This window comes from Leptosomus discolor, chromosome 5 (assembly GCF_034619465.1).
Source record: "Leptosomus discolor isolate bLepDis1 chromosome 5, bLepDis1.hap2, whole genome shotgun sequence".
NCBI lineage: Eukaryota > Metazoa > Chordata > Aves > Leptosomiformes > Leptosomidae > Leptosomus > Leptosomus discolor.
Genome location: NC_141395.1, coordinates 7,867,434 through 7,879,119, shown reverse-complemented (window position 1 = coordinate 7,879,119; position 11,686 = coordinate 7,867,434). Strand labels below are relative to the sequence as shown.

Below are 11,686 nucleotides of genomic sequence, written 5' to 3'. Positions count from 1 at the left end.
CGCTGTGTTCACAGCGAAGGCATGCCCGCTGCAGTGAGCACCGACACGGCAAAAAAGGTTACTTTCGTCATACTGCTGTCTGGCAACAGCCTCCTCGTGCACAGTCGCTCTCTGGTAATTTCTGCTGTCACTTTTAAGTCCAGGTCCTTCTGATCCTTTTTCACAAGTGGAGAATTTTTATATAGAAAATGTATACTCATCTGGCAAGAGTTTTGAAAATTTCACTGTCTTCCTTTCACAAAGGGATGGTCCAGCAACTGCAGAGCAGAAGGGCGCTCATGTTGATCTCTGCATTGAGGGTTTGAAAAATCAGTACATAAAATGAATATGCATGCCTGTGATGTAACTGTTTGTAAAAATCTAAATACAAACTTAGCCTTTTTTCCTTCCTTATTTCTCCAGTCATTACTCATTTTTAGGGGTTTTTTGATAGAGCTGGTAGAAAGGAAGGCAAGATTTATGGGAACAGACTGTTGGAATTTATGAATTATAAAACTGAAATATTTTATGATGACATAAATCATTCTTTGTTCCTCTAAGTTCCTTGCAAAACTTTGAATCATTCTGCTAATGTGGCTGTTTCAGGTGCACCAAAAATATATTTAAGGAGGGTGACAATTATTTGTTGGATCCTGTGTCAATCAGGCTGAGCTGTCACCTCCAATCAATGCCATGTATGTTAAGGAGCCCATATGGATTACAGTACTGTAATTACAATATTGGCTTGCTACAGCCAAGGACTTTGCCTTTTTCAACCCTTGATTTGGAGAAAAAAACAGGAGAGGGAGTAAATGACACTGATTTCTTAAATAATAAACTAATGGGGAAGATGGGAAAAGGGAAGTGTTTATATTTAGGACATGGTGAGATCATACATTAAAGCTTTGCCACCACAGGGGTGCATCCTGACTTTTGAAAAATTAAATACTTATTTTGAAAAGATAATTGCTTTATATCTGTATGTTTCCTTCTACCTGACAATTCCTTCTACCTTTTAAACACTGTTCTCTCTGAAGCAAAGTATGTACCGTGTCACTACATACCGTCCACAATTTTTCTGGTTATTGTTATATAGGCCACAGAAACTGTAACCATACCATAACAATTCTAATCCTGGGATTAAGTGTCCTGCAAGACCTCTGCCATACCTACTAAACCACATGCTTCTCTCTAGTGCTTAAATCTGGTCTTTAGAGAGATGTAAAAGGCTGCTATTCATTTTATAAAGACTACCTGTAGAGGTCAGGAATTTAGCTCTGGAAGTTAAACACCTAGGACAAAGCTGATACTTAAAACAAAACAAACACCACAAAAAATAATTCTTATAATGGGGAAGTTCTAGTGGTTTGAGTTTTTTATATAGAGAACTTTATGCGTCAAATAAGTATGTATTTCCTGGACTGGCAGTGGTAATAGATTTTTCTACTGCAGAAGATAAAAATTAGGTGAAAGCTCTTTCATTTACAGTATTGTCCTCAAAACAACTTGTCTGACATAGGCCAGGCTCAGCCAATGTGATACTGCAACAGCAAGGCACATCAAAGAAATTTATCAAACATTTTGTCTAAAACTCAATGGTGCCATGTTTCTGCGTGAAAATTACCGGCAAAGTAAATGATGAGTATAAGACCTACTAAAAGAGAATTTCTGAGGGGTTTGTTATGCCGTTATAGAGAGTAAAGCTTTTATGCATACTATTATTTAAAGGCTTTCCTGAAACGTGAAAAACCTATGCATTGACAATACAGTCCTACGTACCATGTAAGAGGTAACCTAAGCTCCCATCAACAATCTCTATGATACAAACGGTCTGCATTTTTCCTCTCATTTTTCGGTTACAAACCTACACACCTGGTTAAGCATGCATGCACAAAATCCACTGCAGTGCCGGAGAATCGATCGGGTAGGGAAGGCATCAGTCCTCTGTGGGCCCCAATATAGAACATGGCCGCTATCCTATCCATGGAAGCCAGTGGCGGTTTTCCTGTTGCCATCTCAAAGACGGTGCAGCCAACGCTCCAGATGTCTGATTTTCTTCCATATCCAGACTCATTTATAACTTCTGGTGCCATCCAGTATGGAGTCCCATGCACAGACTTGAGCATCTCACTCTGTGTGCCACTAAGGCTTACCCAAGCTAAACGCCTGGCACAGCCAAAGTCAATTAGCTTGACTATCCCGTTTGGCATGAGCATAACATTATTGCCTTTGATATCTCTATGTACCACACAATTGTCATGTAAATATGCAACCCCTTGTAGAATTTGTTTCGTGTACTTACAAAGGACAATTTCTGGCAACGGACCAAAACGATTAATAATACTAGAAATTGACCCACCAGGAACAAACTCCATGAAAATGCTTAAAATGTTGTGTTCCAGACAAGTTCCTAAATAAGTTACAATATTGACGTGCTTCAATGTCTTCAAAAGATCAACTTCCTCATGAAACTTCTGGTATTCCTTTTCTGTAGTGAGTTGATCTGACGTATCCAAAACAACCTGTTTTACAGCTATTAATTGTCCCTGGCTTGTCAGACCGCAGTATACCTACAATGAAACTAGCATTTATTAAAATAAAACATTAAATAAAACTGACTATTTACTTATTTTAAATGGGGTTGTCATGTTTCACGTCTCATTGTACAATCCAAAATATTTAAGTTATTTGTTGAATAGGACAACAGCCAGTTATAAGGTAAGATCACAGAACCATAGAACGGTTTGGGTTGGAAGGGACCTTAAAGGCCATCCAGTTCCAACCCCCTGCCATAGGTAGGGACACCTCCCACCAGACCAGGTTGCTCCAAGCCCCATCCAGCCTGGCCTTGAGCACTGCCAGGGAGGGGGCAGCCACAGCTTCTCTGGGCAGCCTGTGCCACTGTCCAGCTCAAAGACGACCAGTGCATCTCTTAACGTATTCAGACATTAACTTACCGTGCCATAGGCTCCCTTTCCAAGGACTTCACCTCTTGTCCACATGATAGGATCTTTGTTAGTTAAACTGCTTCCTGGTAATTTAGTAGATGCCTCAAAGTTTAGCAGGTCATTTTTGTCATTTGATGCCAAAAAGGCTTTACTGTAACTCTGCTTGAAAGATGATAGTGTGGGGAGAAAGCAAAGAGGAAAACACAGGCTTCATATTATCCTTAAATTTTTTTTAAGGAGCAATTTTTACTTGGCATGATTCTTCTGTATATATATATATATATATATATATATATATACTCATTTCCCAGCTCATCAATACAATTGCTATACTAAGTAAGACTATGTAAATGTTTTCAAGTATATATCACAACAGTGCACAACTGGAAGTTCATAGCATCTTTTTCCCTTGGCAGGAAGACAGACAGGGGGAACACTTGAAAGAGCAGGATATACATCGGCTCACTATTTTTTTTGTTTTGTCACATAGGTAGAGTTTGCTAAGCTGAAGGGTAAATATGACTGTCACCTCGCTCTAGATACATATGTAACTCAAGTCTGATGAAGACAATTTGGACATGACTTCACAGGAAGAAGAGACTTCTTCAGAAAGATGGTAATAATTACTCCATCTAGCCACGGATCTCCCTAGAAGTGAGAATGGAGGTGTAATTGGCACCTGTGTCTGCAGAAGCATAAGGAAGTGTATCAACATGTAGCAAAAGAAATTTCCTCCTAAATTTGTGATTTAAATAGACAAAGAGCTAACAGGGCCAAGGAGAAGCAGTACTGGTATACAGGCACCCTAGTAAGTGAAGGTTCTTAACTGACTTGGAGGCAAGAATCTAAGCCTGCTGAGCTTGAAGTTTTGGTTAAACATTAGTTAAACAGCCTTAAGTCTGCCTGATAAGCCAATACTTGTAGTTCACACCTAGAAAAGTATCTGGTTGCACTCAGAGATTCAAGAAAATTGCCCTTTTGTATACACAAGAACCATTTGTAGTGTCTTTACATATTCGTTAGGTGTCAAGATCTCAAGAGTTTTTGCCTTGCCCCAGCACCTTTTTATAAATGCTCTTCAGTTAAAATAGCCTCTCCTTTTCCTCCATTTATCTTGACCCATCACATAAGCCTTGATAGCTATTCCTGTCGTGCCTTAGTACCGCCTGGCTCGTGTCCTGACATGCAACCTCTAACACGGGTATCCTCAACTGAGCTCTGGAAGAATCAGCGGGCAGCTGGCCCAAGGAAAAGAGACGTGATCATTAATAAGCATGTATCTCCTGTCTTTCATCCAAACTTGTGTTGAAGCACCACTCAAAGGGGCTAGCAAGTTACAAGAAATTACTTTTACCTTTTCTAGAGCACTATTTACTATTGCTCCATTTCCATTCATCATATTTTCTTCTTCTTTAGTACATGTATTTTGCGTTTTAGAATCTGTATTTTTTGTTCTTGAAGAGTTGATGCCTTTTTCTTCAAGCATTAGCAATTCTTCGGCCAGACAACAAAGCAATTCATCAGTCACATCCTTATTATCTGCCCAGGACAAAATGTTTTCACTTGTCTGGAAGCTGGGGCTCGTAACATGTTTTGGCTGAATCACTGAAGGGTGAGTCAGTTCATTTGCCAAACCACTATTACGAGGTGTGAATGCCCAACCGTGATTTAATTTTTTGGTAGGGGACTGACACTCCAGTCTATCTGAAAAGGGCAAGGCTTCACATTCCTTGATAGACTTGAAGGAGGCCCCGTCTGATTCCAGGCCTTTGCAGCCATCCATATCCACCCTGCACTGGGGTACACAAACGTTCTGGTCTGTTGTTAGTAGACTGCTACTTAGAGCAGCACATTCTCTGTAGTCTTTATCACTGATCTGAGGAAGATTCTGGCTACAGGTAGCAGCTTTCTGATGGTTGGATATATCCTGACTGTCTAAAGACTGCTCCAAAGAAACTTCTTTAATAGTCGATAAGTTTGAATTTGGAAAAAATTTATTTTGCTTAGTTGATTGTGAAAGCTTTTCTGAAAATGTAAGCTGATGCTCTGTGTCTTCATGAAACAATGTCACGCTCCTTGAAGTGGTTATTTGCAAATCTGAATCAGAAGCAATTACTTTGTCTTGCTCTGTGTTGCTGTCACTCAACTTAGTACTTCTGTCCTTTGTAATTGAACCTTTCTGCTTTTGTTTAGCGCCAGGTATGGTCTTCTTTGGCTTAGAACATGTTTTCTTTGGAGTACTTCTGACTCGGCTGCTCTCTCTCCCTTTGCTGCAGGTAGATGTGCAGGCGCTTGCAGTGCGTCTCCCCAACGGCGTAGAACAAGCTTCTCTATAAAATCTGCTCTCATGTTGATCGAGCTCGTGCTTATGGGAATAGACAGGAGTTCCAAACATTTCATAAATACCTGGGCCTTTCTCATTTGGATTTATCTTCTTGAACATGTCACTGTATTTCAGATCTACAAAAGCTGAAGCAGACTGTGCATGTGGACGAGAAAGTGTAGTAATAGGTTTCTTTAAGATAACTGAATTTTTACAACTGCAGGAGAAACTTTGCCTTTTAAGTTTCTGAGCAGTCTGAGCACAATGGTCTTTGTCTGATCGAGGGGTCTTTTTTTGGCGCTTCAGGGAAGTCTCAGATTCCACGTGTGGCAGCTCCAAAGACAGAAAAATCTGACTCTTGGCACTGTATTTTGTGGAAATCTCATCAGAAACAGTTAAGTCTTCAGATCTCTTTATCTTGCTACTTATTTTAGATTTTGATGAATATTTATTTCTATTTATCTTTGTTTTACTTTTGTCGTTTTCTGTGCGAGCAAGAATGTTGAAGCTCTGAGAAACATGAGGAGACAGGCTACGAATGACACTCTTTTTTGTGTCAGGTTGCTTAGCAATGTGTGGTTCCCTAGCTGGTTCTTGTTCAGACAATGTAACATGAACAACAGGTACAAGCTCACTTTGGTCTTTTGAAGTTGCTTCTTTTTCCATTTCAAATTTAGAGAGACAAACATTATTTTCTGTCTGTTTTCCAGGAGGATCTTGCACTTCTACTCTGGGAATTACTGCAGCTACAGAAGTATCTTCTAAGGCATAGTAGGCCTCTATCACTTCATTTTTATGGGAAGAATCTAAAACACGATTGTCAAGCACAAAGTCTGCACTTTGGGAATCTTCATGGGGTCTAAAATCCAGTATCATCTCTGGAGTGTTTCCTTCTGCTAGACCAGTTGCACAGCAATCCCCTCTTCTTTCCTTATTGCCAGCTCTCGAGGCATCTCTGTTGCTTGACATAGTAAATGTTGTCTGAGCTGTAAATATTCCACAGTTTATCAGAGCATTACTTGAGCTCCAGTAGGGATGACTATCATCATAGAAACTGGCTTGGGTCACAAGATCTGCATTCTTACAAGCCACTGAAAACTGGTACTTCATCTGGTCGTTCTTTTCATCACTGGTAGCTACATCAGCTTCCCTCCATTTCAAATTGCTTTGAATTTCTTCCTTCCTGTTGCTGGGGTACTTACAATAGTTCCTCATGCTGAAGTAGTACAGGTCTTTCACTGGAGTGAACTTATCAGAAATAGTAGCCACAATCAGGTCTGCTGACTTTTCACTGTGCCTCCTTAATAGATTGTCTAACTGATACCGATAAAATTTAGTAACTGGTTTTATAGGCTGAGGAGTAGAGTTCATCATATTCAAAACATTTGTGATGTTGGTGCTTTCATTGACAATATTATCCTCTAGAGAAGCAAGATGAATTATTCTTACAGGCTGAAATGGCACTGGTGGCAAATGAAACTGTAATTTCCATAAAAACCATTAATAAGGTGCTATGCAACAGACACAGGTAAAATCTAATCACTAAGAAGCAAGTAGACTAAGAAAAAAAATCAGAAATGGATTATTTTTTTATATGTTCCCAAATTTAACCTAATATGAAGTGTAATATCAAACCCTGAGAAAATATATGGATTTTCTCACATCCAGATTCATTCCTAAGTATTTCATAGTATAGAAAGTGGGATACTCTGCTGTAAGGCACAAGTCATTCTCCACGATTTAAAAACAATAAGCTTCATCCACACATACAAATCACCTTATCAGTTATTAACTATGTCTTATGCCAGATAGCATGTTTGACACAGGAATTCAAAGGCTGCTCTGTGGCTTCATGTGCCAAAGTTTCTTTCTTGCTATGCACTCTCACTGAATGAGAGAGCCACTCTTACGCTGGTATTTAAAGTCTTTTTACGTGACCCTCCAAAGTGCGCTTACACCAGCAGTTACATCCCCAGTGGAACGAGATCTCACGTAAGCAATTTTTAAAAAGCAAAAGCTGGACTATCGTAATGGAATGCTATTTTATCCATGGAGAAAACAATTCTTACACATTATTTACAGGTTTTCAAAGACATTATTATAAATCGAAACATATAGATCTTCCGTATGTTTAGTGTAGTCATAAAACTCCATAAACCATGAGACATGTGCCGCAGATTTAGCTCACAGAGTTTTAAGCACATTGGAAGATATCACAGTCTGCACTTCCCTTTCAGTGAAGTTAAACAGACAGCTACCCAAAGGGCGTTTTTATACGGCAGCTAACACAGATGTCTGTTGTGCAGGGAATGTATGTTATTATTCCACCCTCCTTCCTTCTCTTCCCATCCTATGAGTTGAAAGGTACCATATATCTTTGAACGAGTACAGAACTGAGAAAAACAAGCTTGAATTTACTGTATATTTTTATGCAAATGAATGCGATAGACATAATCACACAGTCATATGCTTTAAGTACTCATTTGCATGTCTATATTCAACATCAGCGTGCAATCTGCAGGAAACTTTTGTTTGCTTTCTAAGGGCAAACTGAGGTTTGAATGTGCCAGGAAAAGCAATGTGTGCTGGTTTGAAATTTACAGTTATGAAGGCTTTGTCTAGTCTGCATGGCATTAATATGAATGTTCAGTTTATCCCAAACGATATGCCTCCAGAAATCATCAGTGCCTAAGACACGAAATAAAGCTGTATTACATTATTTTTCTTAAGCATTTCCCTCCATTTGAAATGTTTTTTTCCATAGCCCTTTTTATGATCTTCTGTCAGAACTCTTGCTATTACTTCTATACTTTTCTTTACTATTTTCCTGTGAACGCTGTTGTATGCTGTAGCAAGTTCAATACTGATTCAATGAGTCAAGTCTTGTGAACAAAGGGCTATTAATTAATATCCATAAAGACCAAATTCTCTTTTTTCTAAATACAGTATATTTGATCTTCTGTAACTTCTAAGGCCTCTGTGGTATGAAGCACTGATACATGTAAAATCGTTAGCTTCTTTGTAAATACAAAACTTTTGCCAGGAATCCTATTTACACCTACCACAAAATTTCATGTCAAATATGTTTTATCCTAAGACCTTATTTTTCATTTGCTAACACAACGAATTTCAGTAATCATCTAATATTAAGACTGGTCTTCAATTCAGCTTCAAATTTAAATTACCACTTAACACAAGAAAATTGTCTGGTTTTTTAAATGTGCCAAAACTAGACATCTAGCATGTTTAATATATAGGAGTTGCATGCTTTAAATTAACCTACATATTTCTATTTTAAAAGGTTTTCTATCTTTTTGAGCTTCCAACCCTTTACCCCGCAAAATCCCCACGTTACCCGCCTTACTGACAAACTGTTGATATATATCTGAAGATTTGTCGACACACATATATATATAAAATACATGTAAAAATACTTTATGTTCATAAAAAACAAAGAAGACTAAGCAGAGGAAACTATCTACACTTCTTTTGTATTTCTATTTTTAAGGTTTTGAAAGCATATAATACTTCTAATCGTGTTCAGTTTTATACATAGTACCATCTTACCTCAGATCTCTTGTTCCTGGTTTTTAGCACTGTCATATTTAACCCTTAAAAATCAAAACAAATGAAATGTTAATTTGATATTCTTAAACAGACTACTATTTTCATTTATAAATTAATTTCAAACTGTAGGGTTCTGGGGACCAAGAATCTGTCTGACGTGTTTGCAGGACCATGCTATAAACCTACTAGGCAGAAAATATTGTAGTTGAAATTCAACTGTGATACTGAACTTTACCATTCCTTTTTCTATAGAAAAATATAAAATATGATAATCTATAAATACTTTGACTCTAATAATTTAAGCAAATACTTCTCTTCAATTTCAGATGTTTGCTATCTTCAATATGTGGCTAATTAATATTGCCAGTACGAGGAAAAAAGTGCAAGAGATGCCATGGCTCCACTCCAGCTAGAATGACACTTTACATTTTGTGGGCTCAGTTTCATTATACAGAGTAACAGGAATGATGAAGTCTGTCATTGCTTCTCTTTATCTCCTTCACTCTGCAACTACACACACATAATTAAAGAGGGTCAACATGGCTGAAGTCTGCTTTACGCGAAGAAGTCAAACAGACATAAAGGCAACTCTTAAAAAGTTTTTTAAAAAAAAGGAATTCTAAGGCTTTTCCATCTACTTTGATAAGGATTATATATAACTATTTAAAATTTGCAACTTTTAAAATTGAACTTACTTTGTGGTATTTGTGCTTTTATTATCTGCAAAGCATATAAATCCATAAACGGTTTTGAAATGTTAGACTCTGGGCATGAGGCCTGTAGCAGAAAGCTGAAGTCAAAGCTGCGCCCTATGTTCTCTTTCTTCGGGAAGAAAGGTAAAGAAGTGTGATGTCTCATCGGTAATGCTAACTGATTTTCACTTGGAAAATATGCCACTTGTTGATCTGGCCACTGTCTGGATGTTGGTGGTATTTGGCTAGAAGGAAAAAACAAAATACAGTGTGAAAATAAGTGGAAGGAGCCTATTCAGCTCAAATAATCATATGACTGGAGAATAACGTGAACAAGAAGTTTGTCAGATCCAAGAATGCCAAAGTGTGTTTTCTTTCTTCATCCATTTGGGAAGTTGTGGCTCTCCCTGGAAGCATCCAATTGCAATGCCAGGGACTGACTACCAGGGAGAATGAATGACAAACAATGTAAACCAAGCAACAATAGGAATGGAAAAACATGTTGTCCACCTTCCCCTTCTTGATAAAAACTGACTGCTTCCAGTAGGTATTTTTTATGAATCATCAGGAAAGAGTGTCAGAAGAATTCTGAAGACCAGATGTGCCTTTGTTATTTATAAAATACGCTATGGCCTGCCTGAAAGAATAGAGGCTGTGCAGACAAGCCTCTGATTTCTGCCACCTGGTTTCTGAAGAATGAAAAATCCAAATATGGAAAAAAACCAAATACTGTGACTGAAGAGAGGTACAAAAATACAGTCAAAGTTAATCTTAAAGCTGTATGCAAGATAATTGTCTGATTTTAGTAAGTCAAATGCTGATGTAAAACCATGTACTGCATGTGTTTTCGTATTGTGCCAAATAATTTGTTCATCTAGTGGTATATCCTGCCTCCGGTAATGGCCAATAATTGCTTCTGGGAAGACAGAAACACTACACAACATATACAGCTGTATATAACACCTAGCACTAAGGAAATCTTCTACTCATAGACTACTACCTGCTTTGTCTCCGTTTTTGCGTGCCCGACTGCAACTTAAATGTTAATACTACTTACTCTTTTTTTCCTAGAGCTTTGTATGACTGATGCATTTCTTTCATTAGCTTTTCTGCATCCCGAAGAGCAACAACACTTCCACAACCTGCAACAATACATTAGTATTTGAATAAAAGCAGTATAATTCACTGACCAGTAACACAATGCAAACGCAGTTATTTTTGGCCATTAAAATATTATTATAAAGAAATACAGGAAGTCATTATCAGGAAAAAGAGGGTATGTTTCATTTGACTAAGATACCTATACGTACTTCCTGTGACAATTTTTGGAAATGTGAATGCATAAATCTTAATTATTTTTAGTTATTTAGTTAAGCATATTAATTCAAGGTACTACAAAAGCAAAGAACATCTAAAAAAAATTCCAGTTACAGCTCCTATTTCAACAGAAGAGAAATATAAGAAAAATATTGACAGAAACTTTACAAAAGCAAAAACATTTGAAAACAGGAAAGCTATTAAAACCAGAACAAATCTCAGGGCTTTTCAAAGGTGGAAATTAAACCTAAGTTTGATTTCAAACTTTTTTTGTGGCTGCTTGCTTTTGACAAGTAGGCAGATTTCAGGTTAACATTGTCCTTTTTCTTCTTCAGATCCCACCTGTTACACTTCATACACACAAACTTTGGTTAGGCTACCTTCTTTGCTTCTCCTCTTATTTCGTTCATTGTCAGACATGCTGTCCTTAGATGTATTAAGGTCCAGAAACCTGAAAAAATGCTTCATTAATTGATTTCCAGTTCATATGTGCAAAGCAGTACTTTGTATTTTATTATTTCAGAGCTGTAAGACAAAGGCAACATTTTAAAAGTACTTGAAATTATTAAAAATGTTATAATTTAACTTAACATCCAATGCCCTGTCCTGCAAACACACAGAACCAAACAGTCCAGACAGTTTCTATTGCTAAGAACTCAACGTACGCTCTGTTGAGTAAGACATGAAAGCTGTCACTATTATTTTGCTGATACCATCCTTACTGTTGGACCAGAAAGTCACCACTTCACATTCGGCAGGTAATTGCATTTTTAACACATCACTGAGAAACCAAATCTGTATTAAAAGTATATCTTCCTCTACTTGGTCAAAACTGTCTCTCAGTAAAAGAGGTTCAACAT

At 37.6% G+C, this 11,686-nt stretch overlaps 1 protein-coding gene across 1 annotated transcript; it reads right to left on the bottom strand.

The window, feature by feature from the left end:
- Positions 1 to 221: 221 nt before the first annotated feature.
- Positions 222 to 11,246, bottom strand: MAP3K19 (mitogen-activated protein kinase kinase kinase 19). Its single transcript, XM_086465832.1, has 8 exons — positions 11,207 to 11,246; positions 10,567 to 10,651; positions 9,513 to 9,754; positions 8,818 to 8,861; positions 4,282 to 6,729; positions 2,937 to 3,089; positions 1,852 to 2,549; positions 222 to 288 (listed from the first exon to the last, which is right to left on the bottom strand). Exons 1-8 carry the CDS (start codon positions 11,244 to 11,246, stop codon positions 222 to 224), a joined length of 3,777 nt encoding a protein of 1,258 aa, XP_086321958.1.
- Between the last annotated feature and the right edge of the window lie 440 nt (positions 11,247 to 11,686).

What these genes read in the sequence shown, in the direction of transcription:
- MAP3K19 (XM_086465832.1), bottom strand. Translation starts at nt 11,246, where the DNA reads ATGTCTGACAATGAACGAAATAAGAGGAGAAGCAAAGAAG. An exon ending in TAAGAGGAGAAGCAAAGAAG is followed by an intron (nt 10,652 to 11,206) that starts GTAGCCTAACCA and finishes GTATTGTTGCAG; the next exon opens with GTTGTGGAAGTGTTGTTGCT. An exon ending in AAAAGCACAAATACCACAAA is followed by an intron (nt 8,862 to 9,512) that starts GTAAGTTCAATT and finishes TTGATTTTTAAG; the next exon opens with GGTTAAATATGACAGTGCTA.